Source organism: Mus musculus, chromosome 4 (assembly GCF_000001635.26).
Source record: "Mus musculus strain C57BL/6J chromosome 4, GRCm38.p6 C57BL/6J".
Lineage (NCBI taxonomy): Eukaryota > Metazoa > Chordata > Mammalia > Rodentia > Muridae > Mus > Mus musculus.
This window is the reverse complement of record NC_000070.6, coordinates 147,174,341-147,198,622: the sequence shown is the minus strand read 5'-3', so window position 1 is coordinate 147,198,622 and position 24,282 is coordinate 147,174,341. Positions and strand designations below refer to the sequence as shown.

At 40.1% G+C, this 24,282-nt stretch overlaps 2 protein-coding genes and 2 pseudogenes across 2 annotated transcripts in view; 1 reads left to right on the top strand and 3 right to left on the bottom strand.

Annotated features, from left to right (window-relative positions):
- Zfp978 (zinc finger protein 978) overlaps positions 1-24,282 on the bottom strand; it is a 267,146-nt gene that overhangs the window by 193,405 nt on the left and 49,459 nt on the right. The gene's annotated exons all lie outside the window — the stretch shown is intronic.
- Positions 3,346-3,795, top strand: Gm13163 (predicted gene 13163; annotated as a pseudogene).
- Gm13146 (predicted gene 13146) lies at positions 9,942-11,114 on the bottom strand (annotated as a pseudogene).
- The window catches only part of Zfp991 (zinc finger protein 991), a 48,487-nt gene continuing 42,248 nt past the window's right edge, over positions 18,044-24,282 (bottom strand). The window contains exons 5-7 of the mRNA NM_001083918.1: positions 22,719-22,776; positions 21,750-21,876; positions 18,044-20,298 (exon numbers count right to left, since the gene is read on the bottom strand). Of these exons, the coding sequence (NP_001077387.1) occupies positions 18,734-20,298; positions 21,750-21,876; positions 22,719-22,748 (1,722 nt within the window). The 5' untranslated portion in view covers positions 22,749-22,776 and the 3' untranslated portion in view covers positions 18,044-18,733. The remainder of the gene's footprint in view (positions 20,299-21,749; positions 21,877-22,718; positions 22,777-24,282) is intronic.

The window sequence follows — 24,282 nt, the reverse complement described above, 5'->3', positions numbered from 1 at the left end:
CACCAAATTCCCTGGAACTTGAGTTAATAGTTATGTATGACCTTGTGGGTGCTGGGAACCAAACCCAGGTCCTCTGGGAAATCAGCCACTGCTCTAATCACTGAGTCATCTCTTCAGACCCTTGTTTGTTAGAGAAAGTTTCTGCTATGTTAATACTAGCTGGCATCAAACTTGTCATCCTGCTTTAGGCTACTGAAGGCTGAGGTGACAGACATGCACCACAAGGCCTGGCTTACTAAAGTTATTAAATGTTTGATATGAGTTGTTTTATGAGATTGCACCCTGTGTCTTTGAAGAGAAAAACCCTTTAGGACAGTGTCATAGATTTTGATCATGTGGTGATTTTCCTACATCGCTGACATTTAGTGGTGTTTGCCAGGCAGATGTGCCCTGACTGCTAGAGGTCTGTGCTTTCTCAGTTCCAGAGTGAGAGTAAACACTGGGGTCACACGAACACAAGCATGTGGCTGTGTCCAGGTTTTAAATTTTTCTTTCTTCTTTCTTTTTCTTTTTTTTTTAATTTTTTGAAATTTATTAATGTGTTTTCCCTGCATGTGTGCAAGTGTGTTAGAAGGTCAGAAGAGGCCATCAGATAACCTGTTGTGAGCAGTGATGTGAGTGAAGACAGTTGACCAAGGTTCTCTGCAGGAGAAACAGGTACTCATAACAAGTAGGCCATCTCTCTAACCTGGATCCAGCCTTTTATATAGGTTCTGAGAATCCAAACCTCAGGCAGTCAGGTTTTTCCAGGTTCTTTACCAATGGAACCATTCGCCAGCCCAGAACAACTTTTTAGTTTTCAGATAGGACTTATTTTGACCCATTTAAAAAAAACATTATTTCTTTTATGTATGTGTGTACACTGTCACTTTCTTCAGACACAAGATAAGAGGATGTCAGATCCCAAAAGAAATAGTTGTGATCCACCATGTGGTTGCTGGGAATTGAACTCAGAACCTCTGGAAGAACAGTCAGTGCTCCCACCTGCTAAGCCATATTTCCAGCCCAACTCATTTTTTAAAAAGATTTATTTTATTCACCTTTGTTACACACCTAGAGACAAATATTTTTGTTTACACATATGCACATACATGCTGCACGTTATTCATACACACAGAAACATACACTGTACACATACACACCACATCACTAATACACATACAAACATACACTGTACACACTGCACATACACATGAAAGTGCACACATATATACCACACACATATGAACATGCATACACACTACGCATGCCACACATACACACACACACACAGGTGCAAGTAGCTGCAGAGGCCAGGAGAGGGCCTTGTGCTTTGAAGCTAGCTTTAAGTGTCCAGCTCCAGTCTTTTTCTTTTTTTTTAAAATTTTGTAAGTATTTATCATTGCTCCTCCTGTGTGATATTTAGAGCTACATCACAGTTTTAGTGAGGTTGCCAAGGATATGCTGCCAGTGAGTTTATATACATTCCGGCATTTTAAGAAGTGATTTAGAGGCTTGGGGAGATAGCCCATTAATTAAAAACACTATTTCTCTGGTCTATTGTCAAGTATGAACATTTTGCCAACCTGCATATATGTACACCATTTGTTGTCTGTTGCCCTCAGAAGTTAGGATAGGGAATCAGGTCCCTGAAGATGTTTGGGAGCCACCATGTTGATGCTTGGAATCAATTTTGAGTCTTCTGCAAGAGCAGGCCAGTGCTCCTAACTTTATTTTTTTAATTTTGTATTTATGTATATGAGCACACTGTAGCTCTCTTCAGACACACCTGAAGAGAGCATTGGATCCCATTACAAATGGTGGTGAGCCACTATGTGGTTGCTGGGAATTGAACTCAGAATCTGTGGAAGAGCAGTCAGCACTCTTAACCGCTGAGCTTTCTCCCCAGTGCACCCACCCCTCCACACCCACCCCTGCTCTTAAACTTCTGAGTCATCGCCAACCCTCATTCTTTTGTTCGATCTTTTACTTCACAAGTAGCTTATGGTCAAATTTATAAGTTCAGAAATCAAGACTGGTGAGGCAGAAGAGTGAACGTGCAAAGCCTTTCTTTGCAGAACCTTACAGATCCAGGTGCTGGTGTGCCATAGCCACTCCAGTGAAATCTGTGTGGCAAGTCCAAAAGCTTAGACAAGGTCCTGAGGCAAAAAGTTTCATGGAAGTCTCCTGGAGCCTTGGCATCCCATAGCATGAATGTTTCAAACTTGTCCTTGCGTTAATAGGTGAATGGGTCTGTGTGCTTTTTTTCAGTATTGTTTTATTATCAGTGTCTCCAAGGAATGATTTGTCAAATATCTAAATTAGGTTGAACTTTGCTTCCTGGCCTTCACCAATGTCCTAGCCAGCCCTTGAGCCGGCCCTGGACTTGGGATTTCATTAGACTGTTACCGATTAACACGGATTGCCTCCAGTATTGAAAAAGAGACAGTGAAAGAATTCAGGCATTACTATCTACTAAATAGAGTTAGAAATCTCAGGGCAAGCTTAGCAAAGTAAGTTTAGAATTCTTACTATAGTTATATATGGCAGACTACATTACTTAATAGAAGAAAGTCCCCAACAAAATCACTTAGAATAACAGCCCAGTCACTCACATTTACAAGAATTTACAATGCTTTAGGAAGTAGGTCGAGATGTGGTTTAAGGAGGAACTAGAGTATTGCATTATTCATGACAAGGTTACCTAGAACAGAACTCCCTAGCACATACTTTCACTAGCCCAGAAGCATAGCATAGTTAGATATTTACTAAGAGCTGGCTGGTGGTGGGCTAAACAATAAATGAGAATTAGAACTATGGTTTGGGCAAGAAAGGACCAGCCCTGGGAACATAATGACCTCACACCTGGCTTTTAGATATATAGCTGACCTTAGATAGAGATGACTTTGTCTCAGTTGTTACATTACCTAGTTCCTGTCAGTCTTTATGTATGCATTTTTCTTTTTTGTGTAAAGAGTCATTAAGCATCGGGTAACCTCAATGTACCTTGGGTGATGTGTCACCTAACTTCCTTATTTTCTTCTGTATCATAAGTCTGATGCTTCCTTTGAGAAATTACATTCAGATCAACACTCTCTTGTGTTTGCATCTGTTTGTCACCCTGCTGATTCCTTCATGCCTGTGTACCAGGACTCTGATTCTCCCGAGAGTTGAGGGGCCCCTGCGAGTTGAGGGGTCGACTGAGTCCAGTCCACAGCACTGGTGATTTAACACAGCCAGGAAGGCACTGCACGGGTGAAGCATACATGGGCATGGGGCAGCACAGGTCCCCATAGGTCACTGTCAGCTTCCTAAGATAGCCATTGGGATGTCTACAGAGAAACCCTGTTAATGTGTTCAGTTTGTTAATGCCACGTTGGGGTGAGGCCCTTACATCATCCAGCGACTAACACCTTGCCAGCAGTCCGCAACATGGTGTCCGTCTCCGAGCTTGCCTGGATCTACTCTGCCCTCATCCTGCAAGACAACAAGGTGATGGTCACAGAAGTTAAGATCAATGCCCTCATTAAAGCAGCTGGTGTCAGCTTGAACCTTTCTGGCCTGGCTTGTCTGCAAAGGCTCTGGCCAATGTCAACACTGGTAGCCTCATCTGCAATGTTGGGGCTGCTGGGCCTGCTCCAACTGCTGGAGCTGCACCTTCTGGTGTTCCTGCTCCCTCCACTGCTGCCGCCCCAGCTGAGGAGAAGAAAGTGGAAGCAAAGAAGGAAGAGTCCGAGGAGTCCTAAATGACAGGGGCTTTGGTCTTTTTAACTAAACTGCTTTTGTTAACTTGTCCAATAGAGAGCTAAACCTGTACCTGAATTTTACCTCCTGATAGATAGCTTTACACAAGAGTACAAACTTTAGTGCATAATGAACGTGTTAGATATTTTGCATATTACTGTAGTATTGAGCATCTGAAAAAATGCATACTGAGGGGAATATATGTCTATAAAGGATTTGCTAATATTCTTAGGTAACACACTTGTACCCGGTAACACAAGATTATTGATTCTGAAGAAAGGAGTCTGATATGGATCAACAATCTATTCAAATATTATGATCGCACTCTCGAGGAAGGATTGAGTTTTCTGACTTGAAGCCTTGTTGCTTGGTATCTGTTACATGAACAAATTCATGCTGAAGAGAAATTCTGTAGATAGGCTTTAAGAAACCTTAACAGGAATGAATGCATTCATGTGTGTGTGTGTGTGTGTGTGTGTGTGTGTGTGTGTGTGTGTGTGTGTGTGTATGTGTGTATTTTTACAAGGATTTAGGCCAGGACAGATATGTGCAAATTGGAAAACAACTTTGTAGGATGTACTCTGGACATTTTTTTATGCTTCAATTATATTTTTATGCTTCAATTATATTTTTTCAAGTGTATTAGTTCATACTTAAGTCTAAATAGTTGTTTCATTCTCAGACCGCAAATGAGTGCCAGAGAATTTTCACAGTGGCTAATGTTGGTTGATGCTGATATTTTATTTATTTATATTTCATGTAATCCCCTTTCCTGGTTTTCACCTCTGGAAGCCCCCTATCCCATCCTCCCTCCCTGTGCTTCTGTACAGGTGCTCCCACACACACCTACTCCTGCCTCCCCACCCTGACATTCCCCTACACTGGGGTATGGAGCCTTCACAGGACCAAGGGCCTCTCCTCTCATTGATGCCTGATAAGGCCATCCTCTGCTACGTAGGCAGATGGAGCCTTGGATCCTTCCATGTGTACTCTTTGGATGGTGGTTTAGTCCCTGTAAGCTCTGGGGGGGGGGGGGGGGGTCCTGGATGGTTGACGTTGTTGCTCTTCCTATGGGTTGCAAACCCCTTCAGCTCCTTAAGTCTTGTCTCTAGCTCCTCCATCGTGAACCCAAGCTCAGTCCAACGGGTGGCTTCAAGCATCCACCTCTGTATTTGTTAGGCTTTGGCAGAGCCTCTCAGGAGAGAGATATATCAGGTTCTTCTCAGCAAGCACTTCTTGGCATCCACATTAGTATCTGGGTTTGATGTCTGTACATGGGATGGATTCCCAGGTGGGTCAGCGTCTTGATGGCTTTTCTGTCATTCTCTGCTCCACAGCTCAGAATAACCAAGATAAAACTCACAGTACACATGAAGCTCAAGAATAAAGAAGATCAAAGTGTGGATGCTTTAGTCCTACCTAGATTGGGGAACAAAATATTCAAGAGAGTGCAGCAGGCCCTCTGGTCCCCTGTGCCCGTGTAGAAAAGAGTCTCTAGAGTAGATGGGCAAATTAGGATGTAGTGACAGACAGTCGAACACGCTAGAATGGTGTTGGATCTGAATGTAATGTTCTGGTTGAGCTTCAGACTTATATTACAACGAATTATCAGAGGATACAAGTCACAAAAAGACAAGATACACTGAAATTCACCAGTTACAGCAGAAAGGAATTTGCAGGGACTAATTAAATGTTTACATTAGGGATAACAAGCCCTGCCTAGGATCAGCCTAAAAGCATCAGGGGGTTGTTAACTCTTGATAGGCCTTAAGAGTAGTGAGTTATCAGGAGCTCTAAATTCTTAGGTCTAGTAAAACTTATCCTGTCGGGAGAGTTCCCCCTTATCAGGGTAGTATATCAACTTATACTTGACATGGAATGTAGCCTGTAGTAAAAGATTTCTATCTCAGTGAGACTTTTAGTCTCTATCTACAGACAGCTGAGTAAATGACAGATCTTTTATTGTTTTATGGTGGGGCTAATTAGTTACTGAATAGGTTAAGCTCCTTGCTGCTATCTGGAATCTAAGAACAATGGAAAAAGGCTTTAGCTATGTTAGAATACAGTCTTAAAAGGCATTTACTATAAGGTAATACTATATAGAGTGCATGTGAATCTATACACTAGATTAATGTGGTGGAAATTTGAATATAATGGGTTAGGGAAAGAGATGCCATAACTCTGGGAGGAAAATTTCCCTGGACTCTTATCCTCGTGAAACAGCTTCCAGGCTTTTCGCCTGACAAACCGATCCAAACTGGAGAGTTGGCTTTCGCCAGAATATCCAGGAGGAGAGACCTAGAAATTCATTTCTCATGAGCAGCTTTTTGGCATTTCTGCCTCACAAGCTGACTCCCCCAGAGTGCCCTGACAAGAGAGGAAATATGGACATTTGTTATATAGTGATCAAGGTCAGGTTGTTAGATTTGCACCCTATAAACATTTCACTCTGAGCCTTCTAACAGATGTTCAAAAATGGTTGGGAATACATCAAAATATTGTCTTTTTTACAAACATATGGTCATCCCAACATGGAGGAAAACAAAACAATTTGAATAATAATTTTTTTTTTTTTTTTGGAGACAGAGTTTCTCTGTATAGTCCTGGCTGATCCTGGAACTCATTCTGTAGACCAGGGTGGCCTCGAACTCAGAAATCCACCTGCCTCTGCCTCCTGAGTGCTGGGATTAAAGGCGTGCACCACCACACCCGGCTGAATAATAAAAATTATGTGCAAATGAAAATTATATACTGCTATCTTTGTGGGTTTTTTTTTTTAGGAAAATGGTTATGTAAGAAACGACTCTTACAATATCTGTACTACGTAAATTTTCCATCTGCCTAAGAGCCTAGATATGCAGTCTCCAGTCCATATTTAACTTGTTCAAAGCATAATCTGTGAACTCAACCTAAAAGAAACTTAAGAGTGACAGCATATATTGAATTCAAATTTATGCTAGGCTGATGAGTCTGATAATTAGCCTGTCATGAAAGCACACAGTCACTAAAGCAACTTTTCTTAATTCATCTTCTGCTTGTGTATGGAGTGATTTCACTCTGGCAACATATAGTATTTCCATCAGCTTTATCTGCAATCTTTTTACAAAAAGAAATATTTACAATAATGATTCTGAGATAAGCTGTGGTGGCTTAGGTCACCTTGATTCCAGTCTGTGCCCCCTGTTACAATGACATTGCTTTTTCTCATGATTAAACTTCTCAAATTCTTGAGGGAAAAGTACCTACCAAAATAAAGTTGTTGTACCTTGGGAATTTTACAATTATATTGTCTTGGTATTGATCTTTCAATTTTGTTACCTCTATGCATCTCTGATCTGACTTTTTACTTGTTTCTATTCCTAATGTTTCCCAGCCATGAAAAATTTTATTCCTTTGATCAGCTACTTTCATACATGTGTCTGTTTTGAGCAATATCTCCTGTAGCTTAGCCTTTCATCAAGCTCTATTATTAAGAATTGCTGTCATAGGGATTACTGTTGTGAACAGACAGGTGACCAAGGCAACACTTATAAGGACAAAAGAACATTTCAATGGGGATGGTTAACAGGTTCAGAGGTTCAGTTCATTATCATCAATATGGAGACATGGCATGATCTAGGAAGCCTCTAACACCCCAGGTCTATAAGACTTTCTAGAGGTTTCTCTCCAATCTCCAAATTCTACTGCTCCATATTTCCATTCATTTTTCTGGCCCTCTGGGTGCTCTCTTGTCTCCCACCCATAACTCATCCTGCTCCCCTTTTTCCCTCCCTCTCACTTCTCCCACCTAAGTCCCTCCCTCCCTTTACCTCCATTGATAATTTAGGCAGAGAAGAAATAAAAGAACGTTCATTTTTTTAAAAAATAACTTTTGAGATTACAATTAAATCATTTCAATCTCTTCAGTCCTCCCTAATGTTGAATATTAAACCTTGGAACAAAAGGTCAAGGTGCCTAATTAACAAATCAAATCAGTCCTTGGTTCCAGGTTCTCCAAACAGTCCTCTATCCCTACCTGTTACATACAGTGCATTGCTGTCCTTTCCAGACACCTAGCACAGAGGCTGGGCAAATGTCCTCCCAGCTGCTCTTCCTCATGTAACGCATCCATTTGGCTACCTGGTCTTTTTTACTGATCATTTACCCTCCTGGCCTCTTGGTCTGGCTTTGCCTCCTCCCTCTCCTCATGAGGCTCATGGTTCTGTCCATTGTAGACTGTTCCTGTGTCTAGCTATTCTCTTTCTTTTGATAAGAAACATTCTACTTCACCATACTTAGGAGAAGCCATATCCTTTCCTTTTTATTTCCTTTCTTTTTTTTTCCCATAGGTTTACTATTTATTCATTGTTAAATGTTACAGAGTTCTTACACTGTAGGAACCATGCCTGAGAACCCAAAGAAAGAAATGGTGCAATGGACAGCCTCATCCACCCAGACAGTGTTATTAAAACTTGATTCATGTGCATTTTGATAATTTCACAATGTTAAAAAATAACACGACTTGGAATTTACATCTGCTGCAGATCTTCAGCGTTCCAGTACAGTATGGCATTAAATAAACCTCATCTTGTTTCTGTTCACATCTTAAACCATAACCCCAAACAGAAAGTGTGTTTGTGTGTCACGCTGGGGTAAAGCATCTTTTAATAGAAGTTTGTGGCTCAAGGTGTGAGATTATTTGTTAAGGTTTCTGGTGCCCAAATGAAGTCTTCAGTTTAACTAAGAATCTCAAGTCTCTAATCACCCCACCTCCTCCTAGCTGGTTCAGGTCATGCCAGCATTATTGCCCAGAAGTGGCATACAGTCTGGTAGGAGACACTGGCCTCCACCTCCTGCTTCCCACACTGCTGCCCTAAATCCACTAAACATGCTTCAAGCTGGGAAAACATCCATTTCTTGTTACACTCCTGTCAGTAGTGAGCAAGTCTGAACTGTGTTTGGCAAAGGGATTCGTTTACAGAGAGAAACCCAGGCACTACTATCATATCACATAGTCATATGTCAACATAGAGTATGTGTACTGAACCATCTGTAGTGACAAAGTAGGTAACTGACAGGCTATTTCATTAGGTAGAAAGAAATTTAGCAGTAAACTTTTCTGAGAGCCAAGTACTACTAGATAGTTAAACTGAAATTATTAACAACAGAAATGCTACATTACTGGCTATTCCCCTGCGTCTCCAAGTGATTACCGAACATATTCCCAAGGTGAATGTCAAGAGCTGGCTAAACAATGAATGGATCTACAGAATAGCCTATAACCTTCACATTTGGGGCACACACAAGGATTTATCAGACACTATGCCAGATTCTTGCACAACTTGGGTGTTTTGCTCCTGTTGCTTTGAACTGTTAAAAGCCAGGTTAGTGAAACCCTCTCCTCCTGAGCAGACCCCATACTCTGTCCACAGCAGTGATCAGACACCACACTTCGTCCACAGCAATTCAATTAGACCTGATTAGGAGGCTTGAGCAGCACCTGGAGTGCAGCAGATCCACTGTCCTTTATATGTATCAAAGGCTATCTGGTTTCACCTCCGGATTGGCAAATCCTTAGGGCACTTTACAATTCCAATGCTTCTTTCAGACTATTTCTCCACACAATATGCCCTTAAAGAACTTACTCCAAGTCAAAGCAAGGTCTTAATGTGGAACCGAACAACACTATCTGAATGAAAAATTATTCAAAGAAATAAGACTATCCCCCACCCACTCCCCATTTGGTGGACCCAAGTTTGGTTGAATTAAATCCACAGTTATCTCATACAAATAAAAACTTAAATTATAAATCATAAGCCCCACACAGATGATCCAAACACATCATTTCTGAGAGTGGCTTGTTCCAGGGAGTCTAACATAGGCAAAGCCTACAGAGTTTGCCTTAGGATGAGGCACAGAACAGGTTAATTAAGATCACTTACCTCTTCATCATTTACAGCAGATCAGAACCCAGATGTCTGACTTCTGAAGGCTTTCTGACAGGAATCCAGTAGAGTTGGTTTCAAGGTTCACACAGACACTAGTAGCTGTAACCTTATGTCGAAGATGTGATCCAAATGAAATCTATAACTAAGGGCAGCAAATCTGAGGTAGTCAACCTTGCGAAGGCTCAGTATCTGAACATAAAGATGTTTGAATGGCCACTGGCTGCAGGTTTGGTTTTATACGCAGAGCAACTATGGAAACACTGTTGAATCTAATTCACAAATACTTAAGACAATGAAACACTCCTAAATCCAACACACATCAAGATCAGTCGTGACTCTTGAACTTCCATAATGCAACAGGGACAGTCACTGGACTTGAGGTATTCAGTCAGTCACTGTAGATCCAGAAATCAAAACGATGACTGGCTGTTCTTGGTGGTTAGCTGTGGTCTAATTACCTTGGTAGGCTTAGCAAAGACCATTCCTTACCTATACTGTGTGTGGCTGTACTTCTGATTCTCAAGCACAGCATACTGGTGGTCTAGCTGAAGTTTAAGGGCCTGGTTTTTTGAAACCTTCTCCCTATCTCTATTTTTGTGTCTTACTACTTCAAAGGTCTTCTCCATTTCTTTATCCTTCCGGCTCTCTACATGCTTGGCAGTGGACTGCAGGGATGGGAACTGTGTGTCACTGTATATTTCCGGTGGTCCTTGTGGAGTTTTCCATGTTGTGGTTAGCCTTGCCTCAGGAGGCCTAAATACACCACTGGGCATTGCTGGCCCCGGGGTTTCTGTAACTGTTACTGGAGCAGGAGGCGCTTGTACCAGAACGGTTTTATTCCAGGGACCTGGAGATTTTTCTGCTCCACTGCCACCTCTACCTTCTTCCCAATTATTTCCTGGATCTTCTCTCTTCTCATTATCACCATCTTGCTTTTCACTTATTTGCATTTCCTGAACTCTTAATCCACTGTAATCAACCTCTATGTGCTCAAATTCTTTCCACTCATTTTCATCCTTCGTTATGGCCTTGTCGGCCGGGCCCGCGCTCCCGCTGTCTCTGGACCTAGCACCAGAGCCCGAGCTCCCTAAGTAGCCCGACCTGGCACCTGAGACCGAGCTCCGGCCATTGCCCGGCCTGGAGCCCGCCGCCGCGCTGCTCCCGTCCGTGCCGCTCGCAACGTTGGCCGCCCGACTGCTCCGTTCTTTCTTCTTGTCCCTCTTGGCGAAGAAGTTTTCCAGGCTCCGCTCCTCGGTCTCGGCCATGACCGCGGTCCGGATGGGTGGGGGCGGCGCTCACGGCTCCGAGTTCTGGGTCAAGGCCGCTGTGCGCTCAGGCTGCGGGGTGCGGCGTCGCCTCAGCCCCACGGGGTCGCCGAGGCGCGGTTGGCAGGGCGGCTCCCCCCGTGCTCTGGTGCTACGCTCCTCCCCAGGAACCGCGAGCGTAGAGCAGGGTCGCGCCCGCACCGCTGCCTGAGGGACTAGGAAGACGTTCCCTGGCGAAAGCTCAGCTAAGGATGGCGCCAGAAGGAGGAAGATGCTCGGGCCTGAGGAGGGGCGAGAGGACTGGGAGGGAAGGAAGGAGGGCGGGAAACCAGCTGAGAGAGGCAGCACCGCGCCTGTGCGCTCAGTTCCTTCCTCCGCTGTGGGCGTGCCGAGGGGGGCGGGCGGCGGGATGAGAAGGGGGCGGGTGTTCCGGGAGAGCCAATCAGATGTTATTTCATTTCTTTTTCATTTACCTTGCATTAAATACACAGTGCTTTCAAATTCATGGCTACTGTTTGATTTAGTTGTTGTTACCATTTGACATTGACTGAAGTTACTCTGCAGGACTTATCAACTTAGGTAGAGATTGCAGCAGTGGGCATCGAGTGTGTAACAAATTATGTACACAAAATACCCTGTTCTTTGTAAGAGGAACAGTAAGTTCTCTTGGAGACAAATAAATTCTCCTAAAATAAATATTTCCCATACTAGGGCTCTGTCTGTCCCTGGGGTGGCAGTGCAGAGCTAGTAATGCCCCAGCTGTCTGAGTCATTTGATCTCTTGAATCCCCCAAATAGAGGATCTACTGCTGTCCTGTGGCCAAGCTTCATGGTACAAGTTAATGAGGGACTCTGACCAGGCCTACCATCCTAGGGATGGTACTATTAATGTGGAAACATGGAATAAAATTGGTGAGCGAATTAGAAGCTTTTAGGCTGCTCATGGTCCTGAAAAGGTGCCCATTGAAGCTTTTACTTTGTGGTCCTTAGTAAAGGAATGCCTGAGAGTAGATACAGGAGATGAGAAATGGGCATGGGGGACTCCATCGACAGTAAACCCGAGAAAGGTAGGAAGAGTGGCTAGAATATGGGACACACATTAAGTAGACATGAATTGTTTTTAACAGGATCTCAAGGAATCCCTCAAGACACGAGGAACATGGGTTAAGAAAATTTGTTCACAGCCAAGAGCTGCTCTAGGTGGGAGGAATAGGGTTTAAAATAAAATAAAATAAATAAAGAGTAAAACACAAAACTACAAAAACATAATAACAGGTGTTAGAAAAATTCTTACATTTACGTTGTTCTTAATTCCCAGAAGTAGGAATGATATGTGTGTGTGTGTATTCATATATATATGAAAGAATTTGACAAGTTTGAGGAGTAATTAGGAGAGTTAGAAAAGCAGGGCACTGGGCAGCAACTATCAGAAGCTACCACTGTGACTCCTCACCCTTTGCTGGCAGAATTCCCAGAAGAAGGAGATAAAGAATTAGACTTTGAACATGAGAGAGAAAAAGATAGAGAGACTAGGTTTCAGAAAAGCAGTTATCCCCTGTTCGGGACCTTTTAGCAAAAGAGAAGAAAAATGGAAATAAGCTATTTTAGAGCTCTCCTAGGGACAGGAGGAAATCGGGAGACGCCTTGCTTCCTCTCTGTCTCTTATGGAGATATTCTTAGTTCTGGTTAGGATATCTGGGTCCCTTTGAGACATCAAGTTCTAATCCCTGTCTGTCTATTGTCTGTTCTTGGTGCACCAAATTGTCCATATGTCTGTCAATTTATGTTTGTTTTTGTTTTGTTGTTTGAATGAGTGTTGTTCTGTATTTCATGTTGAAAAATATAAATGTTTAAAACTTTATCTGCTGGGTGTCCATCCTTTGATTTAGTTTAACTTGTTTCAAAGGCAGTCTCAATTTGCATAGCAAAAACTGATAAGTTACACTGCACTGCAGTTGGGAGTCAAGTAGAGGTGGAAAAGCCCTGCTAGAGGCTGATTATCTACACAAGCAATTCTTAAAGGGGCCAACAGAATTTTGCTTATAACAGAAAGTTAGCTTAAAATTGGTAACTCAAGGTTGGAGTCATTCTAAACAACACATGGCATGAGCCAACCCAGGAAAACAGGTTTTTAAAGATACTTCTAAATTGGGATAATATTTTGTGTAATTATTATTCTAGAAAGTAGACTTATAAAGGATAGAAATTAAAGCAATGTCTCTTCAATGACGTATGAAAAGCTGCACTGTCATGCATTCATATATAAGAACAGGTAGCCAAACTTCATAATGTGAAGGTGATGATTTTTGGTATTGATTTTAAAGAGACTATATTGTTTAAAATTGAGTTTTGCTTTCCAAAAGTTAAGGATATATTCTAATATTGCAAAAGAAACTTAAAAATTATGATTAAAATTGACAGTGTTTCACTGAGTGCAGTTTGATCGCAAGCTCATGATTTTTAACTCACCTATATATTGTAATTAGGATGATTATAAGCGTCTACCTTATGAGAACACTAATGCAGCTCCCTGTAGACATCAGGCCATACAAAGCAAAGACAGACTTATCTGGATATATTCATCTTTGTGTAGAAATTGGACCCTCATACAATCAGTTTGGCTATCGTTGCTGCTTGCAGGGGCTACAGTACAGGCAATGCTTCCAGCACTAAAGTTAAGTATAAATCATCTTATGAAAGACTGTCCAAAAATTAGAAGCATAGACATACAGTCAAATTTTTCCCCTGGAATCTGTCCTCACTGCAGAAGGGATAATCTTTGGGCCAGGACTCTGGCAGTATGCTCAGATTATATTTGAGGTAATGCAAAGCTCAGAGCAGCCTCATGGAGGCAGGTGTGGCGTTTCTTCGGTTTTGCAAACCCTGCCCAGTGAAGTTTTGGGATTTCACCTCTACTTGCCTCCTGAGAATTATTTTTTTTAAAAGATTTATTTATTTATTACATGTAAGTACACTGTAGCTGTCCTCAGATACTCCAGAAGAGGGCATTAGATTTCGTTATGGATGGTTGTGAGCCACCATGGGATGCTGGGATTTGAACTTGGGACCTTTGGAAGAGCAGTCGGCGCTCTTAACCACTGAGCCATCTTGCCAGCCCGAGAATTATTTTTAACACAAAACATTATTACAGATCTATGCAGATGTTACTCAAAATAAAGTTTAAACTTAGATATATGAAATGTCAATGAGGGTGTAGAATTTCTAAAGGCATTACATTCTGGTCTGCCCACTCTAAATAGAATAGAGGAAGCTTCTGTAATCAATTGTTATCTATTGTAATCAGTGGTAATTAAACATTAGCTGCTTATTTTAGTTATTGTATCTCAATGTGCCCACAGCAATTCTTTGGTAAGAGAACAGTAATGTGGAATCATCTTTCTTCATCTCTAAGTAAAGTTTTAACATGCTATTATGAAGCTGTTGTGGTGTTAATCAAAATTTGTAAGATAAAATCATGAAGATATTTTTTTAAAAATCTTAAAAACCTGATGAGATGTCTATTTCTTGTCTCAAACAGCAATTAAATTGGTTATTGCAGAATATTGAGATTTCGTCTCTGACATAGTAATTCTTTAGGTAAAATTGATAATCATTACACAAAAGTTGTTAAAATTGCTTCTATGCATGCTTTTGTAATTCCTGTAATTTTACGCATGCATCCCATAAAAAAATACATCCACTGTATTTATAAACAGCCCTTCTATGGGAAAGAAGTATATGTGATTGGATCACATGTTTATTCTTTGGAGTTTACTCCTACTTTGGCACAGATAATTGAATTGTGTGCTGTAGTCAGTGTTTTGAAATCTTAAAAAAAATCAAGCAGTTGGAGACATTCATAAAGGATATTATAAAATAGCAATAGATTTTGTAAGATCATTTCTTTACTATTCCTTTGCATTCTCAGGATTGTGAAAGGTTTGCTTTCAGTGTTCTTTCTACTATTTTTAAAGAGCCAATGAAAAAGTATCAATGGATAGTTCTTTCTTAAGGCATGGCTAACAGTCCTACACTATGACAAAAATTTGTGGCACAAGCCATTCAACCTAGTAGACAGCAATAACCAATAATATACATTATACATTGCATGAATGATATCTTATAAGCAGGGAACAATCCTCAGAACTTGCTTCTATGTTGTAGAAATTTACTACAAACATTACCTGATAAAGGCTTACAAATAGCTCCAAAAAAAAAAAAAGTGCAAACTTAAGATGCTTATAATTATTTAGGTTTTAGGCTTACAAATCAACCTGCTTTCTCTCAGAAAATACTTATTCATAAGGACAATTTAAAAACATTAAATGATAGTCAAAAGCTGTCAAGTGATATTAATTGGCTTCATCCTTATTTAAAGCTTACTACAGGAGAATTGAAACTCTTATTTGATATTCTTAGGGGGAGTGCTGATCCTACCTCTCTTTGAGTTTTAACTTGTTGGCCTTACAAGTAGAAAAGAGCTACTGAAAAACAGTTTGTTACTTATATAGATGATTCTTTGCGTTTACATTTGTTGATTTTTTTTAAAGATTTATTTATTTATTATATGTAAGTACACTGTAGCTGTCTTCAGACACTCCAGAAGAGGGAGTCAGATCTCGTTACGGATGGTTGTGAGCCACCATGTGGTTGCTGGGATTTGAACTCTGGACCTTCGGAAGAGCAGTCGGATGCTCTTACCCACTGAGCCATCTCACCAGTCCACATTTGTTGATTTTTAATATGACTCATACACCTACAGGGCCTTTTGACGTCAATTGCCTCACTCAGTCTGTGGAACTTGTCACAAAGATCCTACTGGAGGTGGTGTGGAACAAACACCATTCTTGCTTGAAAAAAAATTCTATATAAATTGGTCATATAAAAGTTCATTCTGATCTTCCCAGACCTTCAACTGCAGGCAATGATTGTATTGGCCAAGCTTTGGTAGGAGAAGCTTTAGTTTTGGATCCTATTGTTTTGGCTAAATGTGGTTACTATAAAATTCATCTTTCTAACTCATACGTTGTTTACTTTAAATTTTTTAACTTTGGATGCTGATGGGTTGTCTGCAGCTGACAGGCACTGGCATCCCGAAGACAAAGCAAAACCTTTAGTTTATTGGAAAGATCCGATGGACGGCTCATTACACAGCCCAGATCCTGTACTTTTATGGGGCCGTGGGTATGTTTATGTTTTCCCAACAGACACACCTTCCCCTAGGTGGTTGCCAACCCAGTGTGTACGCCATGCTGAAAACCAAGATGGGAATATTAAAGACAGATGTTTCGTCTTTCTTTTCAACGCCACCGCCAGGAACCTCGAATGATAACGTCTATGACAGCACAGGATCGAATACAGCTGATTGCCCTATTGATTAGCATTATCTGGATGTTACATCGAGGCAGCTCTGCATAAGTTTATTGGGCATATGTTCCAAATCCACCTATAATTCATCCTGTCACTTGGGATGAGACTGTAGATATTACTGTTTATGTCAATCAAACCAAATATTTAGGAGAGTATTCTGATGGACATATATTACAATTTCATGCCTTTGCTCTAATACCACCCTGTGTGATTGGAATATTTTGGATTATACTAATCATCCTCCTATTAATTTGGTTCATGGAATTGGGACAAAAAATAATGAAACTTATTTTTCTTCATTAAGAAAAGCCATTGCAGCCCTTGGGATGATAACAGTTAAAAGAATTAACATCACCTGGCTTCCTATAGGGAATATCATGACATTTCAGGACGAACAAAATAAGTCATTTAGCAATTACTGTCACACAGCATTGCATTATCCAAAGATGGGCAACTTTCCTCATGCACAGAGCAACCTAAGACACGGGGCCTGGTGGCGATAGGGTTACCCTATGACGGGTAAGGCTGTGACACAGAGGAACGACCTAAAACAGGAGCCGTAGCGGATGGACATAATTGCATAGGCCTAATCCAGCATCATTTTATTACAATAAAAAGGGGGAGATGTGGGAAGCCGCAAACGCCATTACAAGATGGCACTGGTTTCAGTAAGCCAATGCCCATGAATATGGGTAAACAACCAATGTGCGCATGTGCCAGAGTTTTTTGCAGAGTCACTGCCTGGCTCGAGGCATATTAATGAGGTACTGGTAGCATAACCAATCAGTTATGGACATGTCACTCCCTAGGCCTATATAAGTAGCACCATTTCTGGGGCTCGGGGTCTTTCGCCTACGCAGTCCATGCTCTCCCAATAAACATGTTGCAGAAGGATCCTGTTGTGGCATCTTACTTGCTGGCGAGTGGGCGTCCACAATTACCTGGATTCCTATGTGGAATATCATGGCATTTCAGGACAAACACAATAAGACTGAAGTTTTTGTATGTTCGTGTGTTCCAGAGCCATAGGCTTCTTTGAGTGGGAATTTATTGATAGATAATAATACTGTTAACTGTACTAATTGTCAAATAACTAACTGTGTTAATTATACCTTAAGTAATTTTTTGATTGTTAAGCAACCTGATTATGTTTATTTACCAGTTAATTTAACTAAGGATTGGTATGATGATAAAGGCCTAGGAATTCTTGAGCATGCAACCACAGAATTGTTGTTGCGATCTAAAAGGGCCATAGGCATGATTTTAGCAGGAATGGCTGTCCTGATAGTTTCTATTATGGTTACAGCAATTGCTTCTGTGTCCTTAGTGCAAAGTATACACACTGCAGCATATGTTAATGACTTCGCTATTAGTTACAAAAGCTGTTGTTTTTCTTCAGAATGTATATTCTGAGATGTGCAAAATATTAAGATTCCGTAGATGATTTAAGAAAAGAATGGAAATCTATTTTATTCCTTACGGTAGAGTGGAGTACACCACAATGTCTTGTAATATGTATCAACGGTCAGCATTTTTCAGAGACCTATAGGACTTTCGTTCAATAAATGGGAAATAATGATCAGTTGTTATCCTATAATGTGAACCAAGCATTTGAGAAGAATTATTATTACTGAATACTCGAAGCACACGTAACATCTGTAAGCATATTTATAGGATAAAGAATATGCTGTCTGGGTGGCTCAGTTTGCCAGATATTCTTTTAAGTATAATTTTTCTCAATTGGCTCATTTGAATTAAATACACAGAATGTTACCAGTTTTATTAGATATTTTTAGGACTGCATTAAAGACCTTAAATAGTTTCCTTTTGAAATGGATTATTTCTGTCTCAATGAATGTGTTACACAATAATATCTCCTCACTTCCCAACTTGTCTTCATCTTGTAACATTTAAGGGTGAACAAGTAAAAAGGTGTCATGAAAAGCTTTCTACATTTTTACATTTTCAGAGTTTCTTCAAGCAAAAAATAGTTGACATTATTTAAGATTTGAACATTGCATGAAAGTTTTCACATGATTTTCATAATCATACTAATTCTCTAGTGTGGAGCCTCAATTGTTGTCAAGAATAGAACGTGAATAAAACACAGGCCACACTTTCCCCAACAGAAATACTTTGCCTAAAAAGTTATTAGATATTCTCTTTGACCTGAAATGAAGTCAAAGATATTTCTTCATACAATGCATGAGTTAAGTTTGTATCCTGTAAGTATTCACTGTTAACATTCTAGGAAATAGGCCAAGAGTAAAGGATTCATACCTTCGATATAATTGAAAAGTTTCTCTTCTGTAAGTATTCTCTAATGATTTTTAAGATGATATATCTTGGTAAAGGATTGTCTCATTCACTTCATTTATAAATATTCTCTACTGTATTAAAAACTGATGATTTCTCAGACTGACATTGTATTGTATTTGTCACATACAAACTATTTGTAAGCTATCTCTCCTGTATGAATTCTCTGATGGCCTTTTTCAGTAAAGCATTTGTCACATTCACTACATTTGTAAGGTTTCTCTCCTTTATGAATTCTCTGATGAATTCTCAGTTTGCCCTTTTCAGTAAAGGATTTGTCACATTCAGTGCATTTGTAAGGTTTCTCTCCTGTATGAATTCTCTGATGAATCCTCAGACTGCCTTTGAAAGTAAAGCATTTGTCACATTCAGTGCATTTGTAAGGTTTCTCTCCTGTATGAATTCTCTGATGAATTCTCAAACAGCCATTTTCAGTAAAGGATTTGTCACATTCACTACATTTGTAGGGTTTCTCTCCTGTATGAATTCTCTGATGAATCCTCAGACTGCCTTTGAAAGTAAAGCATTTGTCACATTCACTGCATTTGTAAGGTTTCTCTCCTGTATGAATTCTCTGATGAATCCTCAAACTGAATTTTTTAGTAAAGCATTTGTCACATTCACTGCATTTGTAAGGTTTCTCTCCTGTATGAATTCTCTGATGAATTCTCAGATGGCCATTTTCAGTAAAGGATTTGTCACATCGACTACATTTGTAAGGTTTCTCACCTGTATGATTTCTCTGATGAATTCTCAGATGGCCATTTTCAGTAAAGGATTTGTCACATTGACTACATTTGTAAGGTTTCTCTCCTGTATGAATTCTCTGATGAATATTAAGATGGGATTTTTGGGTAAAGCATTTGTCACATTCACTGCATTTGTAAGGTTTATCTCCTGTATGAATCCTCTGATGAATTCTCAGATTGCCTTTTTCAGTAAAGCATTTCTCACATACAATGCATTTGTAAGGTTTCTCTCCTGTATGAATTCTCTGATGAATATTAAGATGAGATTTTTGGGTAAAGCATTTGTCACATTCACTACATTTGTAAGGTTTCTCTCCTGTATGAATTCTCTGATGAATATTAAGATGAAATTTGTGGGTAAAGCATTTGTCACATTCACTACATTTATAAATTTTCTCTTCTGCATGAATTCCCTGATGGATACTAAGATCGATCTGATGGGTAAAGCATTTGTCACTTTTACTACTTCTGTAATGTTTCTTTTCATGATAAATTCTCTGCTGACTTTGAAGTTTGTCTCTCTGGGTAAGATATTTGTCAAATTTACTACATTTGTAAGGGTTCACTCCAGTATTATTTCGTTTCACCATGACTTTATGTTTAGAAATAAAAGCCTTCTCAGATTCTGCATTTCCGTTGTGTTTTTTCTTCTGCATGTGGATTCCCTGATTGAGACTAATGGTAGAAAACAAAGTTAAACTGTTTACAGAGTCATTGTATTTGCAAACTTCTTTAGTGTTCCTGGGCTTAAGTCTTTTTTGGTTCGAAAATTGAAGAGCATCAGAGGTGTGATTAGTTTTGTAAGGTGTACATTGGGGGGCTTCAAGTATCACATTGCTAAGTTTGTCCCATTTAGAAGACTTCTCTTGAATATTCATGTGTTCATGGACAATGTACTGGCTGTCTTGATCCAAGACCTTCTCATACTTTCCACATATGCAATGATTTTCTGAAAAAAAGTAGGGAGGGGCAATTAGAGGTGACATGAATTACTTATATAAGGAGTAAGTGATTCAATAATCAGTGATCTCATGGATTCGTACTCTCAAGAGAGGTTTTTCTCCTTTTTTTGAATCATTACATGTATCCTCAAAAGAACTTCAAATATGGTCTATATCAAATGATTGGAAATGATAGTAACCTGCTAAATTTCAGTTTCAAATTGGACATCATACCCACCTCAAATATAATAACCCAGAATTGCTCCCGTGTTAAGGAAAAAGAGGGAAAAAAATGGAAAAGAGGCTGAAGGTAAGGCCATCCAGAGACTGGACCAAAGAGATGCAGATCTCTGCAGCCAACCATTAGACTGAGCAGGGGGGCTACATGAAGGAGTTAAGGGAAGGACTGAAGAAGCTGAAGGGCTTTGCAACTGTGTAGGAGGAACAACAATATCAAACAACAAGACCATACAAAGCTTCGAAGGGGAAAATCACCAACCAAAGTGTACACATGGATGTACAAATGGCTCCAGCTTTATATATAGAAGGGGATTGCCTTATATGGCATCAACAGGAGGGGAGTCCCTTGGTACTCAGAAGGTTCATTATCCCAGCATAGGAGAATCCTAGGGGCATGAGATGGGAGTAGGTGGATCGGTGGGGGGCATCATCATAAAAGCTGGGGGGGGAGGGGTGGGATATAGAGTTTCCAGACAGGGAATGAAGAAGGGGCATAACAATCGACATGTAAATAAATAAAATGACCAATAAAAAAGAAAATTGTACTTTGCATAAGCTGGGACAAATAAATGATCCTTCTCTAGTGAATTTTCAGAAAGTAGAATTCTAAACAAAATATCTCTAATTTTATGGTTATAATTTTATTCAGAGTAACACTGAATCAGGTATAAACTTGGTCAGGTACAAATTTATGATATAACTGATAGCCTCAGGGAAATTACTAAATAGATTTGCTTCAATATCCAAAATGCTAGGATAAAGATTATGGTGTCCCAGATCTAAACACAGAGATCAAATGTCAAAAAGTTAAATAAAAAAAAATTGTGCAAAACAACAGCTCTATGTCCACTTGAAACCTTGTATATTTTTAGATTCATAAATAAGGGAACATTTTAAAGCAATAGTAAGATTTTTATAATTGAAACTATTATATGTATAGAAATATAATTTCTTGTTCTGGATATTTAAATTTTTGCTTGAACTTTTTTATCTTGAGTGAAGCTAGATAAGAGATAAGGAGTGATCTCAGAGAATATAGCACTGGTTATTTTTCCAAAGAAAGCAGAGAAATGTGAAGGAAACACAATGAAAAAGTTATGATTTTTAACTAGAATTTCTCTCATTCAGGAGTCTCTGCATATCTCAGAGCATTTACAAAAGCACATAGTAGGAAAACCTAAAGAAAGATACAGGAATTCAACAGTAAGTTTATTCTTACCCACAAATAACAGATTATTGTAATTCTCCAACATCACATCCATGTACAATGTCCTCTGAGCAAAACTGAGAGATTCCCATTCCTCCAGTGAGAAGTCCAAGGCCACGTCCTTGAAGGTTAACAGACCCTGTAATGGAAAACTACCTATTTGATACTGGACAAAAATGCTTTTCAGCCAGGCGTGGTGGTGCACGCCTTCAATCCCAGCACTTGGGAGGTAGAGGCGGGTGGATTTCTGAGTTCGAGGCCAGTCTGGTCTACAAAGTGAGTTCCAGGACAGACAGGGCTACAACTCTCGAACCCCCCCCTCCCCAAAAAAAAAGCTTTTCTGCAGGAAGCGGGTGTGGCCGCATGGGCCAAGTTGTTTACTGCCTTGCCTGAGCATGCACAGTGTGGCTGCATGCGTGGGCTGCCTGCCAGGCTGGACTATTCCTTGTGATCCGGACCTGTCAGCCGACCTGAGCTGGAGCGTGTGTGAATTCTGATTGGATGAGGTGGGGTGGAGCTAGATGAGATCCAAAGATGCAAGGATAGGAGTTTTGTTTTTTAGCCCTTGCCCTAAGTAGAAGCTAGTTGTAGTAAGAGAAGCTGTTGTAAGGGGAGTTTTATAAGAAAAGCTGCAAGAAGGAGAACAAGTAAAGAAGCTGTTGTGTGAACCCAACTTGGTATCCGTGTCCATGTCGTTCCTGTCTCCGTGGGCGCAGAGGACAGCAGCACTTTTCTACTTTATAAAAAGAAGTAATTAAGATACCTTTTTTGATGCAGATGAGGTTGAAGGATAATTGTTTTCTAAAAGTGTTATGGAGATGTGTCTGAAAATACAAATTGCTGCTCTTACACTGACCAAAAAGAATGTAGATCATAGAAAATAAGCCCTTTAGATAACATTCTACATATAGAGATTAAAACTTTTGGATGACTTGAATAAAAAGAGATTTTTAAAAAAAGAAATGTGGAAAGGACACTGACCTGTGGTGTATTTACCAGACACACACTCATTCTTGTTGCTGTCCTTCTCCCAGGGTCTCTGTGAAGAACAAAGATTGAATTCTTCTTGAAATTTCAGACCAAGGTCTGAATAATTCAAAGATGAAATAAATACAACACCATTACAGAAAATGCTAAACCACATTATATACATAAAAAAAAAAATTAAAGCAAAATGATACCAGGAATCTTGACAATGTGCACTCATGAAAGTAAGTAATGATATATTTAGACTGTAACTGTAACCTAGTTCCTGCCCACCACCCTTGATTCTCAAAGTTAATTCACAACACCTGATATGGAAATCCCTGCCACCTGACCTAAATGACACACAGCAAAAGAAAATTAAGACGCTGGAGCTAAAGCAATTTGACAATGTTAATAAAATTACCATACCACAAATCACTAACTCAATACCAATTCTCATGACAAATAAATTATGAAACAAACACAAGAGGCAAAAGTCAAAATATAATCTGAACACCATTCAATGTGGACAAATGACATAAAGAGGGAACAAGCACAGAAATTCAAAGAAGGCAGAAACAAACTTAATGAAATTCCAGAGAACTCCTACAAGTGGGTAAGAGAATAATTATACATATGCAGGGCCTTAGGGCTTCAGTCCTCTTCCCCGACCCAATATAAGATTATTATTCCCCACAACCTTGTAACCTTTCAAGGAGAGGCCCCTAGGCCTAACATTATTACTGAGGCTATGGAGCAGTCACAAAGACTATCATGACTGTCTTCTGAAACACCCAAGAGCAGTTGGATACAGATGTTTGCAGCCAACAAATGGACAGAAGCTCCTGACCCCTGTGGTTGAGGTAGGGGAAAGCTGGAAGAAGCTGAGGAAGAGGGGCACCCTGTAGGAGGACCAGCAGTCTCAATTAACCTGAACCCCCAAGATCTCTCAGACACTCGATCATCAACCGGGAAGCATGCACCTACTGATAAGAGGCCCCTAGCACATATGCAGTGGAAGAATGCTGGGTCTGGGTTCAATTAGGGAGCATGCATCTAACCCCTGGAGAGATTGGAGGCTCCAGGATGTTTAGAGGTCTGGTCAGGTGGGGAGGAGGAGGGGACATCCTTATGGAGACAGAGAGGTGGGCAGGAAGTGTGGGAGGTGGAACACTCAGAGGATTGACCAGGAGGGCAATAAAATCTGGAGTATGAAAAAATGGAAGGAAGGAAGGAAGGGAGGGAGGGAGGGATGGAGGGAGAGAGAGAGAGAGAGAGAGAGAGAGAGAGAGAGAGAGAGAGAGAGAGAGAAAGGTATAATAATAAAATAATCTTTATGTCCAGAAAGTACATCCAAGCAACATACATAGGAGCTGCTATGTTTAAAAACAAAACAAACAAACAAAAACAAATGTATTTCTGTTTTTATTTTCTAGGAGTAAAGGTTCTACAGTTTTAAAATGCTGACTCATAGAATAATCAAGAGAGAACCTAGAGTCAATGATTGTAATGATTTCTAATTCCTAAGGAAGTAATTCCTTAGGTCAGTCCTATTTGGTATCATAAAGATAAAGATGGG